Source organism: Myxocyprinus asiaticus, chromosome 12 (assembly GCF_019703515.2).
Source record: "Myxocyprinus asiaticus isolate MX2 ecotype Aquarium Trade chromosome 12, UBuf_Myxa_2, whole genome shotgun sequence".
Taxonomy (NCBI): Eukaryota; Metazoa; Chordata; class Actinopteri; order Cypriniformes; family Catostomidae; genus Myxocyprinus; species Myxocyprinus asiaticus.
Genome location: NC_059355.1, coordinates 20,597,810 through 20,616,177, shown reverse-complemented (window position 1 = coordinate 20,616,177; position 18,368 = coordinate 20,597,810). Strand labels below are relative to the sequence as shown.

Here is an 18,368-nt window from a genome sequence, read left to right as displayed (position 1 = left end):
GTGGAGGTTCTGTCATGGTCTGGGGCGGTGTGTCACAGCATCATCGGACTGAGCTTGTTGTCATTGCAGGCAATCTCAATGCTGGGCGTTACTTAATACAGCTGGCGGCCACATCAGATACTGACTGTTACTTTTGATTTTGACCCCCCCCTTTGTTCAGGGACACATTATTCCATTTCTGTTAGTCACATGTCTGTGAAACTTGTTCAGTTTATGTCTTAGTTGTTGAATCTCTTTATGTTCTTACAAATATTTACACATGTTAAGTTTGCTGAAAATAAAAGCAGTTGAAAACGAGACGTTTCTTTTTTTTTTTTTTGCTGAGTTTATATGTATGTACAAATACAAATCTGTTATATAGAGGTAGGACATGATGGATAAATATAAATAGACCAAGCTGTGTATTGCACATAATTATTGCTCAATGGGGCAGTTGTAACTATTCATGAGATGGATAGCCTGAGGGAAAAATCTGTTCTTGTGCTTGACGGTTCTTTTGCTCAGTGCTCTGTAGCATCGACAGAAGGCAACAGTTCAAAAAGGTAGTGGGCAGGGTGAATGGGGTCCAGAGCTATTTTTCCAGTCCTTTTCCTCACTCTGGAAGTGTACAGTTCTTGAAGGGAGGGCAGGGGGCAACCAATATTCCGCTCAGCAGTCCGAACTGTCCTTTGTAGACTTCTGATGTCTGATTTTGTAGCTGAACCAAACCAGACAGTTATTGCAGTGCAGAGGACAGATTTTTTGCACTGTAGATTCAAAAGAACCGGCTCCTTTTGAATAATTCTTTTGGGAATCAAACTATACCGGAAGCGTGTGTGTTTCGTGCAACAGATTCAAAAGAGCCATCTCGAGACTTGTTCAATCGGGAATCAAATACACTGGTAGAGCTGTGTGTTTAATGCTATAGAGTCAGTAGAGGGAAGCGCTGCTGCAGAAATGTGCTGCTGGAAACACTGTCAGAGTACTTCAGGACAGTGTTCCAGCCGCATCGGTAGAAAATTGCACTCTGGAGAACCGTTAACGGAACTGAAAGTCAAAGATCATATGATTATGGTATTTTTTATAGAATGGAACCGGTTCCCAACCCTATTAATTAGTGCTCCTCAAGCAATGCACGCTTAGAGTGAGGTGAATTATAGGACAATTATTTTAAGATTAGTGGGTATAAAAAGACAAAGTGAAAAATGAGATTAAAGTATTTAGTGTGAGAGACCATAGTCGCAGTCACGTTGGTGACCAGTGACCGGAAAATGCATTTATAATTTGAATAATGGATTAGACACGCACATTGAAATTCATCAGCTCACAGCATGTTTATTTTGCTAATTCCCAGCTCCACACTGAAAGGGATAGTTCACCCAAAAATGAAAATTCTCTCACCATTTACTCACCCTCATGGCATCCCAGATGTATGACTTTCTTTCTTCTGCTGAACACAAAGATTTTTAAAAAAATATCTCAGCTCTGATTTTTGGAGCTGAATTGTGATCAGACCTTTCACATAAATGAAACATAAATGTAATCGATATGACTCCCTTGTTTAAATCCATATCTTCAGAAGCGATATAATAGGTGTGGGTGAGGAACAGATCAAAATTTAAGTATTTTTTAACTCTAAATCTCCACTTTCACTTTTACATCTGAAAGTCACATGTGGTGCCTGTTTAGTTTCACTTTCCACCCACACCTATTATATTGCTTATATTAGGATATGGCAAGAGGGTGAGTAAATGATAAGAGATTTTTCATTTTTGGGTGAACTATCCATTTAAAGGAGTTGTTCACCCCAAAACTAAATTCTGTAATCATTTACTTAACCACAAGGGGTTGTTTCAAACCCTTATAACTTTCTTTCCTCTGTGGTACACAAAAGGAGATGTTAGACATAATGTTAGTATTTGTATCTTATTAAATATAAGAAAAAATTATGATTTCTCTAAACAAGAAGTTTTAAAACATATATATACATACATACACTACCATTCAAAAGTTTAGGGTCACTTATTCATTCTTTTTTTTTTTTTCTTCACATTTTAGAATAATAATAAAGTCATCAAAACTATGGAATAATAGAAATGGAAATATGGGAATTATGTTGTGACTAAAAAAATCCAGAATAAATAAATCAGAACTATGTTATATTTTAGCATCTTCAAAGTGGCCACACTTTGCCTAGATTTTGCAGAAATGTACTCTTGACATTTTGTCAAACAACTTCTTGAGGTATCACCCTGGGATGCTTTTTAAACAGTATTGAAGGAGTTCCCATCTATATGCTGGGCACTTAGTGGCTGCTTTTCTTAATTATTCGGTCCAAGTCATCCAAATCAAAAAATAAATTTTTTGTAACATTTTAGTTTTGTAATTAAATAAATTAATACGTTGGCACAATTATATTTTTGTCTATAGAACTAATTTCAAACATTTAAGCATATGCCTTCAGATCAAAAGGTTTTTAAGATCATGAGAAACATTTCAGGCAAGTGACCCCAAACTTTTGAACGGTATTTATATATATATATATATATATATATACATATATAAAATTTCTTTCTTTTAGCTGTGCTTCTGTTCTTTGGTAAAGGTTTTGTGCAAGTGTCTAGACACTATGAAAAGAGGAAGCAACATTTTGTCGTTTAAAAGAAAAGCATAGCTATCTTGTCCCCACCCACTCTCACATATTGAGTTGTGTGTCGCTCTCTCTCAGACACACACATACTTCTAAGCATAACTTTTAAGCTATAGATTCATCAAATTCATCAGCTTTTCAGACAAAATATCCTTTCTCTTCTGGGTAAGGTTGTGGTTTGATTTGGATTTTAGCATTTCTTTGGTGAAGTCAATTATCAGGTGATCATTTTAGGAGAATTTACCTACAAGGTTACTGTGAGTTTGAGGAACAAATTAAGAGCTTGATAAAAAGTGATTTTTGTCTTTGTAGCTATCATGTGGATCATGGGTGTAATAATGGTGATCTAGAAAATAAATGTTGGACTTTGATGTATAGAATGCATGTATGCATGTACTTTACTGTATGTTATGTGTGTATGTATGTGGGTGTTTCATTAATCTGAGATAACCGTTTTTGATGTTGTGGGTTTTCCGCTTTACTTTATTTCCATGTGTTCTGACATCCGGGCTCAATTCAGAAACAAACTAAGACATTATTCCTTACCTGGTGTTGAACATTTGGCTAAACTTTAGTGAAACCAAGAATTAGGTTCATTTTAAAATTAAATACCATCACACAAGTTAGAGGTACAGATTGACTATTTAATAGCTAAATAAACATCATGTGAACATTGCTATTTGGTTTGGTTGACCCACATGTAGTGGACCATTAAAGTGTTTGCAAAATATGTGCCAAAATAAAATTACATTGTTAAAGGTGCAATATGTAAAATTTTTCATGTAATATTCGCCTTTTTTTTAGGTTGCCTATTAAAGCCTGTAGACTGATTTTCATGTGAAGGGAGCGGGTCGCTTTTGCTGGGAAAATCCAAAGAATGTGACGTTTATGTGCGCTCCCGAGAGCCTTGCCTCAGACAGTAGCTTCTCTTCCGCTATTCAACAGTGTCAACAAACTGCAACACTAGGTAACGTTATCTTAGAAATGGAATCCAGCAAACGTCCGGCTCACAGCACAACACCAACTCCTACACAAATTCCGAGGAAAAAAAAAAAAAACATTTACTGAATCCCATCTGGCTAAGCGGGAACATGATCGTGGTCGAGTGAAAACTAGAGTGAACATCGGCAGGACATTTGATTCCCGGAGGGACCTTCGTTTGGTTTGGGGGATCAAAACCGACCCTGAATTGGCATTCTTCTTATTGGACAGGAAAGCTTACATAACTGCAAAGCATGTGGAATATAGTGCCATAAGGATTGATCCGTGTAATTTTAGCTAACTTGATCTTGCCTGCTAACGCTGACGAATTGCAAGCTACTTTGCTTCGTAACTTTCAAATAATTTAAACGATCTTTTCTTTATACTAAAAGTCAGGTATGCTGATTCACAGTAACTGACATAATGTTCCTCTGTCATTATATATAAGGTAAACTACAATAACACATGAAATGAATGCTAGACAATGTTCAAGATAATGCAAAAAGCTCCATTCATTAGTGTAACGTAACTTGGTTATACAGAAAATATATACAATCTATTATTATAAAACAATAGGACATCAATATATCAAAATGACAGTTGTGATGGAATCACATCAATATTAAATTGTCAACATATTTATAATGAACAGTCCATTTTATAAACAACTACTGTCATCATGCACCAAATTTAGCTAACAGCTATTGATAAAGCTGGCTAGCTAGCTAACACCGACATAGGCTATCATATAAATGCAGTCAATGTATCATGCAAAGAAAAGTGATTACTTCAAACTACAGTCTCGCATAGTCAGAGTTATATCCACACTTTGTTTTAGGCCTGTTCCAGCACTGGAGAGTCAAATATAATATACAGTCTCAAAGTTTGTAGTAAAACAATCATAACTGTGTAATTTTAATTATGCTACCTCATCTGCGATCATGATGCTGGTGAATCGCATTCAGTCTTGCTTCCCTATGGAGTCATGCTTGCTCGCGTCCCTATACAGTGTGTGTGTGCGATCACGAGCAACAGGCTGCAGTTCACTTAACTGCCACAGGTGTCATTAATAACAAGGGTTTCTAAATCTTACATACTGCACCTTTAAATGTTCATTTTAACTTTCAGAGTGACAATGAATCATCCCTGTCAAATTGAAAACTTAAATGCAATAAATGACTTTACACTCCATTTTCATTACAATCTTGAGGGAAGACTGCCAATATTAAAATGAATAGGCAAATGTGGAAAAAATAATGCAAATGACATTTTTACAAAGCATTTTCTTAATGTTAACATTGACAGAATTTAAATTAAAATGCAAATTTTTAGTGTTTATTTTTTATTTTATCTTTTATTTTTCTGTTTCAATTTTCATTTTCAAAGCCAATATGTAAATTCTATGGACATGAGTGAGTGGTGCTCAAGAGAGGTCCTTCAGTACAGTGGGTCTCAGTACTAGGGGACGCTAAGATGTTGCAAGGGAGATACAGTATATGCAGGGTTGGGAGGGTTACTTTTGAAATGTATTCCACTACAGATTACAGAATACATGCTGTAAAATGTAATTTGTAACGTATTCCGTTAGATTACTCAAGGTCAGTAACATATTCTAAATACTTTGGATTAGTTTTAGATTTTTTCACTTCTTTTGACAATAATAACTCTGCCAGTACAGTAAGACAAAATATACGTTAAAAATACATTCTCTGATAAACATAAATATCTTATGCAGTGCTGTTTCTAAAACAAGATATATCAAATTGATCTTGTTTTAGGATTGTTTTATATTTTTACAGGAAAACAATACAAAAATTATTATCAAGAATAAGATTTTTGTCCTAATATCAAAGGTCTTACTAGAAAAAAAGAAATTATGATCCAACGTGAATTTTCTTGATAAAAATATGATCGTGCCTGGTAACATGTGCATTTAAAAAAGCTAAAATGTTATTTCTAGCCAATCATAAAGCTGACAATTTACACAAGGTTTATTTGTATTTCTTCTGCTCCAAACTTACTTCAAAGTTACTTCTCTGTCTGCTCATATGAATGTAACACATCATAAGAAAGTGTTTCACCACAGTTCAAATGCACATTGGATCGCATAATTTATATGTATAAATGTTTTCCATCTGAAAGGACTAAATATTAAATGAAACAAATGACAATAAAATGCAAAGTAATCTCTTCAGTAATCAAAATACTTTTTGAATGTAACTGTATTCTAATTACCAATGATTTAAATTGTAACTTTAGTGGATTACAGTTACTTATATTTTGTATTTTAAATACGTAATCCCGTTTCATGTGTTCCATTACACCCCAACCCTGAGTATATGTGTATATTAAGGTTGTTATTGATAAGTCATCAGTTATTTGCCGTTATTAATTTAATCTATCAATAACAGTAATTAAACAAAAGAAATATGGAAGATCTACAGCATTTACCATGCAGAGGATCTTGTTCTAATGCATAGTGGAGAGAGAGACAGGTGTGCGGAAGAGCTGGAGAGAGATGACCATAGTGCATGCTAATGTTTTATAATCTTTCATGTCATGTTGTCCATTAAAACGAATTATATGTTTTCAAGACATAGGCTAGGCTAGCCGCCTTCCTGCCTTGACAGTGAACTGAGAGAAATGCCGAGAATCCATGATATAGAAACAGTTCATTAATATACAAAAATTTGTGTATACTAATATTCCAATATTTAATACTTTAGATTCAAACAATTGTATCAAACTAAAGAATGAACCTTATACAACAACAAATAACATAATTCAGCCTATTATTCAAACAGCATGCTAAGGCTAATAATAAAAGCTAATAATAAACATATAAAATATTTTTTGGCTTATTGAACAACAAAAAATATGCAACAAAAAAACATTCATACTAAAACACTCCATAAACCATAAATGGTTTATTATTGTTATTTAGGCATATACAACAGTAGCTACTCACAGGGATAAATAGACCAGAGCAAACATATACTGTGTGTACTGTATGTCTGATTTGTTTTGATTTATTGATATAAGAGCAAACTTAATATGTACTAAGTGTTGTCTTTCCTAATGCAGCAAAATTTAATTGAAACGTTTGAACTGCTTGGACCTGGCATACAGCATAATCAGAAGGGTTCTACAATCCGGACTGACAATGTCAAGCCATGAAGGCTTGAAATGTGTTGGAAGTTGAGATAAAATCCAGTGGTGAAAGTCTTCTTCACAAGCTCAAAGAATGTGTCTGATGAATGTATTTTCACCTAAGTCAGTGCTATCTCTGTTCCATTGAGATGATTACCAATACTACCTATAGTTTTATTTACCAGTAGGCTAAGCATTGATTTAATAACAAAAGGAATGTTTTGCTTTGTAAAATATGAATTTGCAATTTCTTGCCTTTTCATTTTAATATTGGCAGTCTTGCCTCAAGATTGTTGTGAAAATGGAATGTCAAATCACCAATTGCATTTTAGTTCTTAATTTGACAGTGATGATGCATTGTCACCGTGAAAATGAAAAAGAAAATGTAATTATTTTATTTTATTTGTACTTTTACTGCATATTTTGCAGAAACTTATTAAAATTAAGTTGTTAATGGGGTTTTAATTTTCATTTTTGTCACTGCATTTATTTATTTAATATTGGCAAATTTCATGCTCCATACAAAACTGCTCGAGCCAGAAACAACTTAGATACCACAAGAATGCTAACTGTCTCCTCTGTCTTTGCATTTCTCTCTCTCTCATTGTCAATAGGGTCAGAGGTCATCACAGGTATTCACGGCAGTATGGCAGATGCAGGAAAGACGCCTGTGGACCGGGGTGAGAAGACCAACACAGAGTTTGGCTATGTGGGTATCGATGCCATCCTGGAACAGATGAGGAGGAAAGCCATGAAACAAGGCTTTGAGTTTAACATCATGGTTGTCGGTGAGTACAGATTGTGTGTGTGTGTGTGTGTGTGTGTGTGTGTGTGTGTGTGTGTGTGTGTGTGTGTGTGTGTGTGTGTGTGTGTGTGTGGCACCAACAATCATGCTACGGTCCAAATCACTGAGATCAAATTTTTTCCCCATTCTGATGGTTGATCTGAACATTAACTGAAGCTCCTGACCCATATCTGCATGATTTTATGCACTGCACTGCTGCCACACGATTGGCTGATTGGATAATCGCATGGATGATTGTTGTTGCCAGATGGGCTGGTTTGAGTATTTCTGTAACTGCTGATCTCCTGGGAATTTCACACACAACAGTCTCTAGAATTTACTTAGAATGGTGGCAAAAACAAAAAACATCCAGTGAGGGGCAGTTCTGTGGATGGAAACACCTTGTTGATGAGAGAGGTCAACAGAGATATTAGGCAGGGGGTTTTAATGTTGTCGCCTCTTCCCCAACTCCACCTAATTCTCCAATATTCTAACCTTCCTTACTCCATTCAAGTCTCGATCTCGAGCCCCTCCATCCGAGACAGCAAGCCAAATTAGTTTACCATTAAAAGCCAAGGGCTGGATGGGCAGGCCTGTTTCCAGGAACTGGCACATTAAGTTTTTGGAAGCCTTTAGCTGTGAGGACTGAGACAAAAGCTTTTGTGTGTCTGAGTCAAAGTGTTGATGCTTGTTCTAATCCACTGCATTGGGAAGTGAATATGTGAAGTATGTAGTCTCTTATGGGGCTTTTCCACTGCACGATACCGACTCGGCTCTGCTCGCTTTTGGGGGTTTTCCACTGTGGATAGTACCTGGTGCCTGGTACTTTTTTAGTACCACCTCGGTTGAGGTTCCAAGCGAGCCGAGCCGATACTAAATGTGACGTCAAAACCCTGCAGATCACTGATTGGTCAGAGAGAATCATCACTACCAGCGTCACTGGATTTGCGACACGGGACATCAACCCGCTAGTTTTAAAGTTAGCAACAATAATAGCAGTATCATTTGTTCACGTGACTTTCGAATTGTAAAAAGAAATGGCTGTGCGCAAAACCACGCCATGGTCAATAAAAAAGGTGCAGATTTTCCTCTCGTTAGTAGCCAAGGAGAAGACCCAACGAGAGCTGGATGGGGTGACGCGAAGAGGTGGCGCAACTATGACGATCTGCCTATAATCCCACCCACATTGAGGATGCACTATACTGCAGTGGGAAAGCAAGCTCAGAAAAGTAAAGCGAGCAGAGTTGAGTCGAACCGTAACATGCAGTGGAAAAGTGCCATTAGTCTACTGGGTTTACTAAATCATTAAATGTTTGTTTCTGAGTAGATCCCTCTATTCAAAGGCTTGTGTTTTTTTTGGTAGTCGATGAGTGGTTTTGTCAGAGTTTGCCAAAACTCTACTGAGGTTTGTTGTCTATTTGTACACCTTTAATAATCTGATCAGCTCTCTTAAGCTTGTGGTTTGTGAAAATCCAGAAATGGTTTTCAGGTGTTTACCTGACAACATGCTAAACAAAACTTACAATGCAACAGGTGTGATTACTTTAATGCCAAGTGCTCCTAGGAGAGCCATCCCAAGATACTCGGAGGTTTAATGAGGCTATCATTAAGCTGGTAATGCACAGATACCTCCATTGCAGTACATGCTTGATGGTGGTACAAAAGGTAGGAGTGAGATATCAAGATCAAAGAAGGATTTAGCAAGATACACTTAATTATTCCTTAGGATTTAAGATGCAAATTATTGTCCAAGGAGCGAACTGTTTTTAACTCACATGCCCAATAATATGTTAAAAAATGCTTTTACAAAAACAACTAATCCCAAATGGTTTCTGCTCTCTATATTGAGAGCAACTGCCCGGCTGCCTCACTCAACTGATCCCAGCTGCCCCTTTTGTTCCTGCTTTATCATGTATGTCAAATGAGAGGTCCTCTGTTTAACCTCCTCTTAAGCACTCTTTTATAGTATGTGTGCGTGTGTGCGCGTGTGTGTGTGCGTGTGCGTGTGTGTGTGTTTGTGTCTGTCATTGAATGGACCAGGGGGCAGCTGGTGGGTCAGTTCAGCTTGTGGGGGTGACGATTATGCTACTTACGGCCACACACACCGCATCTCTTTTGCCATCTTCACTCCATTGAATGTGTGTCTTTTGTGTGTTTGGAGAAAGGTTACATATGTATGTGTAAAAATGTTACTGTTCTGAAGAGCTAAATAGATGGCTGTGATTCGTCTGCAGATAATCACAGCTGCGCTGATATTCAGTATGACAGCACGATTGTGAATGTGACATTGCTTTTATACAACAGTTCTGTAAACAAGAAATTAATATTGAGTAACTTATATTTTAGACCCAATATGACCAGTTGTTTTTTCAATTTTTTGCTCTGCTAACAAAAATAGTTCCAAAAGAAGAAACTGTTTTGTGTGACCAAGAAAAGGATAGATTGACAGTCTGTCTGGAATGCTGCAAAGTAACACAGACAAGAGGAGTGATACAAACAGTGAAGCATGGAATGCTGCTTGTCCTATCAGATTAGAGGATCGGAACTAACTGTTGTATAATTGTAAATGCATCTGTTTTTTTTTTTTTGTTTTTTTTAAAAGGGCACATAAGAAAATAAATCTCTCCATGTTTGCAGGTCAGAGTGGTCTGGGTAAATCCACACTGATGAACACACTTTTTAAATCTAAAGTGAGCCGCCGATCTGTGAAGACCTCAGAGGAAGAGCAAATCCCCAAGACCATTGAGATCAAGTCCATCAGCCACGGTAAATAGACCTTCACCCTGACGGAACTGAAACTGAAACTTTAATATCTTATCCATTGAGGAGCAATATAGCACTCCTCACACGCATCGCAAGGGAGACTCGACTCGCAACTGATTACAATACTAGTGACACAAGAGAAAGGACGTGATCCTCTCATGAGCATAAATACACATAGCACACAAACATTTTGGGTATAATAGTCAGTTTTGTGTCATATTAAACTGTTATTTATCGACACTTTTCTGTAGTGAATGAATTATACAGTAAGTACATTTATAATAAAAATTTCTCTCGCTTCGTCCATTCGGCTCATCATGGTGCATTCTGGGATCGCCTACCCGGGGAAGATACATATGATGCTACCTTAGAATTTGGCCAAAACGAGATATCTTAAGAGGCAGCATAATTAAGATAACTGCAGTACTTTTTGGAACAGCCTTCGCATCAGGAGCGTGCCTATGACGTCTTAAAATTCTGCCTCCGGAGTACACTCACTAGGTTTTGGAACAGACCCACTGTCTCATGAATTTTAGTGCACATTCAGTCCCTCAAACCCCAAACTCTTTTTGTTTTTTAAACAGACATCGAGGAAAAAGGAGTGAGAATGAAGCTGACTGTCATTGACACACCAGGCTTTGGAGACCAGATAAACAATGAGAATTGGTCAGTGTCTCCTTATTCACCAGTCAGTGCTGATATCTGCTATGAAACAATGCAATATAAACCAGATGCCTCTGTGTACTACAGCGGCCAATATTGGGGGCATTGCTGTTATGTAGTACACGTCCTCATGAAATATGTGTATATATTTCAGATAAAATATGAAACGCACACATTGATGAAAATCACATTAGTTACAATCATGTTAGTTAATTGTTTCATCACAATATCACAAATAAGTGAACCTTGTGGTGACTTTTAATTTATTTCACTGCTTCGATGTGAGTGAATGTAATTTTTTTGCCACTCTGTCACTATGTGCTATGTAATAACTTCTACAATGAAAATCTGGTTTTTTATAAAGAAATATTCCATGTGTTTCTTAATCCCCCACCCTCCCCAAAACACACAAAAATCACAAAAACAAAGTATGTTTTCTTTGGAATATTGTTTTAATTGGTAATTATTTTATGGGTTTCCTCAATTTCCTCAAAAACTTTTCATTCTGTCAGTGTTTTGTAACACTTTAACTAACAAAAGCCAGGTCTCTCATGTCTCTGTCTTCCAGGAAGTGGAAATTGTTTTGTGTGTGTGTGTTATGGAAAAACAAGTTCTGTGATGTTCTGTGGTATTAGTCGGTCGGACTCACTTTAAAGCATTTATCCTGTTAGATAAAATTACAGAAATCACCATTATATTGTCAAAATCAAAAGATGGACAAAAATACATCAAAATAAGCCTAAGTTGACACCCTCATGTAAGATAAACCAAAAGCACTACACTTAAATGTTCTTGTTGAGCATTTCTTTTCAAAATCATTGGCCTGAATATTGAGTTGGTCTTCCCAGCTTCCACTCTTCTTGGCAGGCTTTCTACATTCCATGTTCCAAGATGTTGGAATATGGCTGCAGGGATTTGCTCCAATTCAGACACAAGAGCATGAGTGAGGCCACGCTCTAATGTTGGGCGATGGGGCCTGGCTCGCATTCTATGTTCCAATTCAATCCAAAGTTTTTCAGTAGGGTTCAGATCTGGGCTTTGTGCAGGCCAGTCAAGTTCTTCCAAACCAGAATCACTAAATCATCACCAGACTTTGCTTTGTACACAGGGCATTGTCATGCTGGATCAGAAAAGGGCCATCCTCAAACTGTTGAAACAAAGTTAGAAGCACAGAATTATCTAGAATGTCACTGTATGTTGTTGCATTAAGATTTCTCTTCACTGGAATATCGGGAATAGCCAAACCTGTTAATTATAAGGGGTGTCCACATATTTTTGGCCATATAGTGTATGTCTGAAAGCCTAGTATGCCCTTTTATAAAAGTACTTCTTTGAATTACATCACAGGCATATTCATTTTTTGAATGTTACATAGCTCAAAAGTACTGCAGAACAGGAAGGACAAATATTATATGGGTCCATTACTATGGAGTTGAAACACTAAATTCAACTGAATTTCAACTATTTTTTGAATTCATGTAGGCCTTGTTAGATCTCATATGTTTCCTGCTATCTCTGTCTGTCTAATCTGTTTGCAGTTGGCAGCCCATCATGAAATTCATTAATGCACAGTACGAACAGTATTTACAGGAAGAGATCAACATCGACAGGAAGAAGAGGATTCCAGACTCACGAGTCCACTGCTGCATATACTTCATTCCTCCTACCGGACACTGGTGAGGCACATGCACACAAACAAACACATAAACAAACATGCATAGGTGCACTCATGTGTAGGCATGCAAACATATTTACTCACAAACACCACAATCAGCTAAGTCCATGAAAACTCACTTAAACAAGTGCCAGACACCTTCAAGCAAACGTAAATTTTTTCGTGTTACAGTGTTTTTTTTGTGTGTGTGTGTGTAATTCTGGTCTTAATTTGAGTGGTGGCTCAGTGGTTAAGGCTCTGGGTTACTGATCAGAAGGTCGGGGGTTCAAGCCCCAGCACTGCCAAGATGCCACTGTTGGGCCCTTGAGCAAGGCCCTTGACCCTATCTGCTCCAGGGGCGCCATATCATGGCTGACCCTGCACTCTGACCTCAGTTTAGCTGGGATATGTGAAAAAAAGAATTTCACTATATATGTGCAAATATATAATGTGTGCTAAATAAATATAATTAATTATAATTATATTACAATTACTCGCACTACTATAAAATGCCATAGAATAGTGCAGAAGTGTGCGTTTTGGAATGCACCAACAGATTCAGTCGAGTGTGTCCAAACCTTTGAATGATAATGTATATTCATTCACACTCTCTCACACACACTCTCTACATTTTACAGTGTGATAATGCACACTGCTCTGCCCTGCAAAGCCAAGATACATCAACACTGAAACTGAGATTGTCCAGCCAAATGTGGATTATAAAATAGTCATGAAAAACAGTTTCTTAAGACCAGCTTTTAAAGAGAGTGTTTCTATCTGAGTGTGTTTTGGGATGTGTGCACACCGTTATTAGACATGGCCCTTCCTTCTTGTCTCAAAGCAGCTGGTGCTTGTACAGATACTGTATATCAACAGCTGCTTGTCTCGCCATATGTCACATAACTTGAGTCACAAACAGACTTCAGTTCCTGTGTTTCAAACTTCCTTAAGTCCTAGAAATAGCCCCTTTTACCTCAAAAGTAGGGTGAGAATTAGCAGGGACCTGGTGATACAATATTGTATTGATTGCAATTGTATGGATGTGCAATACAATAATGTTTTTTATGTTTAGTATATTGTGATTAAAAAATGTGATACAATATATTGCATTTTTTACTTGTTTTTCATTTATTTTCATTGGACTTCGGTACTGAGTATTTTAAACATGTTCTTTGCTCGTTCTGAGTTTGCATTTTGGTCGTACAAAAATAATGTTTGTAGACCTAATGCCTTAGTACTTTGTTTTCTTACACACTTGCTCTGAAAAAATATATTGATCTTAGAATATCTATATAGTATTTTGTCATAAATTATAATAATGATTTGAAATATCCCCCCCACCTTGACTTGGAAGCCCCTGTCACTCACTCTCTCTCTCTCTCTCTCTCTCTCATGGTGAACTATATCCACCATAGCAACCATGACAACAGCTTCATATCTCAGATTCAGCTGTTAGCACTGGCTGCAAGATTGCCATAAAGTTTGTTCTTGAACATTTCAAATTTTTTGAGTAACTGAGACATTGTGGAGACTTGTATAATCGCATTTGTGGATGTCAGACTGGTTGGTAACCATCTTTATGTGGTTTTGTGGGAAACAGGAATTAAAACGAAAGTGTCCACTGCAAATGGTGACTCTCTCTATGAAAGAATAACTATGAGTCTATTTTACAGTATTTTGCATTATCATTTAAAAATATTTTGAATCATTAATTGTATTTTTTTTTTATTTATTTATTTTTATACAGTTAATTGAAACACGGCCATTTTTTTCAACATTGCCACATTTTTCAAATTATTTCTCAAACGGCCACGCGGGAAGGGTAAAATAGTCTTGCAGGCCTTAAAAGGCCCTGAGGCCTGACGTTCCCCACCCTTGCTGTACATGATGCATTAGCAAACAGATTATTGCCATATACTGATTAAAAGAGGAATATTGATGTGCATGTAAACATTAATAACATCAGTGTCACATAAAAGCCATACTAAAATATGCCAGCTGTGACTCACCTCAGCCCCTGTTATCAAAAGCAGCTCTGATGCTGCTTTGGATCTGTGCAAATAAAATGCTAAATCTGCCTTTAACTATTGTTGTTATGACAAGCAGATGATGACAATCATCAAGCGGTGGCCAAAACTAAAAGCCTAATGACACTGCTTGTTTAAAGAAAAGAAAAGAATGAGATACGTAGCACACACTGAACAGTAATTTTATGTTTCTATATTAACATTTTCCTTTTTTCATATTTAAAACTTTGATGCCATAATGTTATTTACTCAGTTCCAGTGTACATGCATTTATGCTGCCTTCGTGTTACAAAGAACAATTTTCATGTAAATGTGCTGCTTCAGACGCAGCTTTTCTTCTGCCTTAACAGTGTAAAGATGGCATTATTTAGCTAAATCTAATAATGCACTCTAGGCTCACTGTACTTGGTAGAGTAAACTTTAGCACATAAACTTAAGTGTATATTACAAAGGTGTTTCTTATTGGTATTGGGCTGTCACATGCTAGAATGGCCTACATTGCAATACTGTGTGAGGTTAATGCTTGAATGTCATGCTTCTCTGTATGCACATGTATATTTTGCGTGTTTAAACAGACAGCAGAATGTTCAAAGCCCTTCTGCACAGTAGTCATCTCCATGTGATAGTATGCCAGCCCAGAATGTGACATCTATTTGTTCGGGGGACTAAGAGACTCTGTGTTCGTTTTTTCCAGTTTTTATAAAGGCAAAATGCTGTGTGTCATGTGAGTTAATAAAGATCTTAGTGTTGCTTGTTTGTGCCTTGCGGTTGTGAATACTGTACACTCCCAATACTTTCTCTACCAAGCAGACATAAACACACACCAGTTGGTTCAATGTAATAATTTCAAAAGTAAAAGTGATACCATTTCAAAAGCACAGGTGAAAGGTATGCAAGTTAGCCTCAACCTGGTAATAAATGCTTATCACTCTTTTAATGCCTTGTTAATTTTTTTGTGCTGCACCTGTTAGAATGTGAAACTGAAGGTTATAGCATCCTACAGTATACTGTAAACGGTATATCACTGATTTTACTCCCTGCTGGTAAAAAAAATGGCTTAAACCAGCCTAAGCTGGTTTGCTGGTCTTAGCTGGCTTAAGCTGGTATAGCTGGCCTGACCTGTTCCCAAGTGCCTCAATCCTCTCTAAAGCCAACATAACAGACCAGCTTGGTCAGACTGAGAGATCAGCTAACCTGCTTTTTTTCAGCAAGGAATAGAGACCACTCTTTCTGAGGCTTTCCCTAACATTACCTCCAGTTTGTCCACTTTGGGTCTTATTGCTTTGTTTTGTCCCTGTTTTAGTTTGCGGCCAATTGACATTGAGTTTATGATGCACCTGAGTAAAGTGGTGAACATTGTCCCTGTTATTGCCAAGGCAGACACACTCACCCTGGAGGAGAGAGACTTCTTCAAAAAGAAGGTGAGCAATTCATTTCAGCTTTTCCACAGAATGTAGATGGTGGCTCTTTTCCAACCATACTGTATATTGATTCACTTTTTATTAGATCTTTTTAATTCATCTACTTGTCAAATTCTGGTGAGGGTATTTTCAGTCATCCCGGACACCATAGAAAGTGCATCTGGCATAAGTTTTCCATTTATTTGAAGGCATTTTGCCACACCTGTCCCAGTAGCTATATGAGTAGTAGGATGATGGAGGTTTCCTGGCATGTTACCTCATTACACACTGTGATAACATAATGTCATCTGTGGAATCACCTTCCTGATGGTGTAAATTTGGTCAGAACTGCTTGGGTTAGATTTCCCCTCTCAGCGTTCTTCATAGCATTTCCAATCCTTCAGTATAAGCTTCTGTCTTTGTATGCTGGGTAACATACCACACTGTTGGCTTGGGGTGTTGGCAGGTACAATAGTATGTGTGTATATGTTATTATACCATTAGTGGTTTTTTATTTTATAATAATAGAGTACACATTTTTTTCTCAGCTTAAATGGATCTCTGTAACCACCCATAAATTGAAGAACCGATGTGTGCAAATAAAAAAATAAAATAATATCTTCACAATTATGTACAGGAAAAGCCTTAAATCTTTGTCTGAGTATGTTTGTGTTGAAACTCTCTTGGGTTCATGGGCCAGTGAGGCGCGTTGTGTTTTGTTCAACCTCAGCTTAAGCTGTAATAACTTGGCAGAACTTCACAGGCTGGTAGAGGTTTACAGAATATATCCAGCAGTGGGCAGCTGGAGTTGGTATATGGAGGTCTGCTGTTAAAGGGCCGTGAAACCCCAACACATTTTTTGAGATGTGAACAGATATGTACAGGTTGCACATCACTGAAAACAATGATAGCACTCATTATGTTTGTTGTTAAGGGGAAAGTGGTTATTTATTTATTTATTTCATTTTATTGAGCCATTTCATTCTTCCGGTTTCAAAATGAAAGTTGAAGCAATGTCACAAAAATGAGGTAAATGCGTAAACACCGAGTTATGGTTGGTAGGACAGCACATATTTACATTACTAGATTCTGCGAGTTTTTCCACATCATTCATGAGAAGGAACGCTTCCATCCAATCACAGCGCTGCCTCATGCATGAGCTGGCATTACAGCGGAGAATTTAAACTTATGGACGTAACAGCTGTTCTGCAGACACGAGACTTCAACAGGACTTGGGGAACAGACATGAGCAGGCTTTTACACTAAACACCATGGTCAGATCGAAATCACTCCACAAAACGCTCTGCAGTCCATTCCCTGACCCCCTCCCGTTTTCCCTCTTCCCGCCAGCCCACATATTTACATATTTTCCCGCCCATTTCGAGACTCGTTTGTCAGTCTGAGGTGTGAAAAACTGGGGCTTAAGTAGGTGGGTTTAGTGACCCTTTAAAACTGCACACTTATATGGAAACATCTGGACCTTACATTGCATACATTGCTCAGTAACTTTAGTGTAGAGCAATAATAGGCTAGCCAACACTAAAAAGGTATCACAGTATGTTAATTTTCAGTGATCTGAGCATTGATTGTATGGAAGAGTTGAATTACATTTCAAGGTTGAATTATCATTCTGGCAAGAATTCAGATTTATTTATTTTTTTTAAACAAGCCCACATACATTGTTTTTCAATAATGAGATAGGCAGCATTACAAAAGTAATGAAGGTTTTGCCTTTCGTTGTAGCACAATCTCCACAGGTTGTTAATAAAATGCGATGTCATGAGTGTATTACATATCAAATGGTTCCTCTGTAATGATTGCATTTTAATGTGGCATGAATTCTGCTCTATATGATTTAATTGATGCATATATAGGAACAATTTAAATGATTGCTTAAAGGTAAATTCTGTAATTTTATTTATTTTATTTTTTTTGTGTATGTTGCACCAGTCAATATGGCAGTCATCGCGGACTTACATGGACACCTAGTGGTGTGGATGAAGCATCATGCAAAAGCAATAGTTTTTGGTTGCCAATGGCAATGCTATTAAAGAAATGCACTTTTTGCAGTCAGCCATAATGAATTGTATTGTGAGAACGAAAGTTTCTAATAACTGTGGGCTTACCAAGATAAAGCACAGCCCCCATGAGAAACAATATAAATGTAAAATAAAAACCATGTAAAATAAAAACACTTTTATAAGGCTGCTGGTATGACTGAAGTCTTTGTCTCATGTGAGTGCACAGCGTTTTAAACATTTCTCAAAAGTACAATTTATTTTTTTAAAGGTGAAACATTTTTAATGAGGAAAAAAAT

General features: G+C 37.1%; 1 protein-coding gene across 6 annotated transcripts in view; it reads left to right on the top strand.

Annotated features, from left to right (window-relative positions):
* The window catches only part of LOC127449014 (septin-9-like), a 67,249-nt gene that overhangs the window by 41,992 nt on the left and 6,889 nt on the right, over nucleotides 1-18,368 (top strand). For 5 of the 6 annotated variants that reach the window (XM_051712078.1, XM_051712079.1, XM_051712082.1 and 2 more), the window contains 5 exons: nucleotides 7,375-7,548; nucleotides 10,182-10,310; nucleotides 10,892-10,973; nucleotides 12,509-12,646; nucleotides 15,955-16,072. In XM_051712078.1, coding sequence (XP_051568038.1) covers nucleotides 7,375-7,548; nucleotides 10,182-10,310; nucleotides 10,892-10,973; nucleotides 12,509-12,646; nucleotides 15,955-16,072 — 641 coding nt within the window. Of the gene's footprint in view, nucleotides 1-2,691; nucleotides 2,795-7,374; nucleotides 7,549-10,181; nucleotides 10,311-10,891; nucleotides 10,974-12,508; nucleotides 12,647-15,954; nucleotides 16,073-18,368 lie in introns of those variants that run through there. The other variant, XM_051712084.1, reaches the window with a different exon arrangement.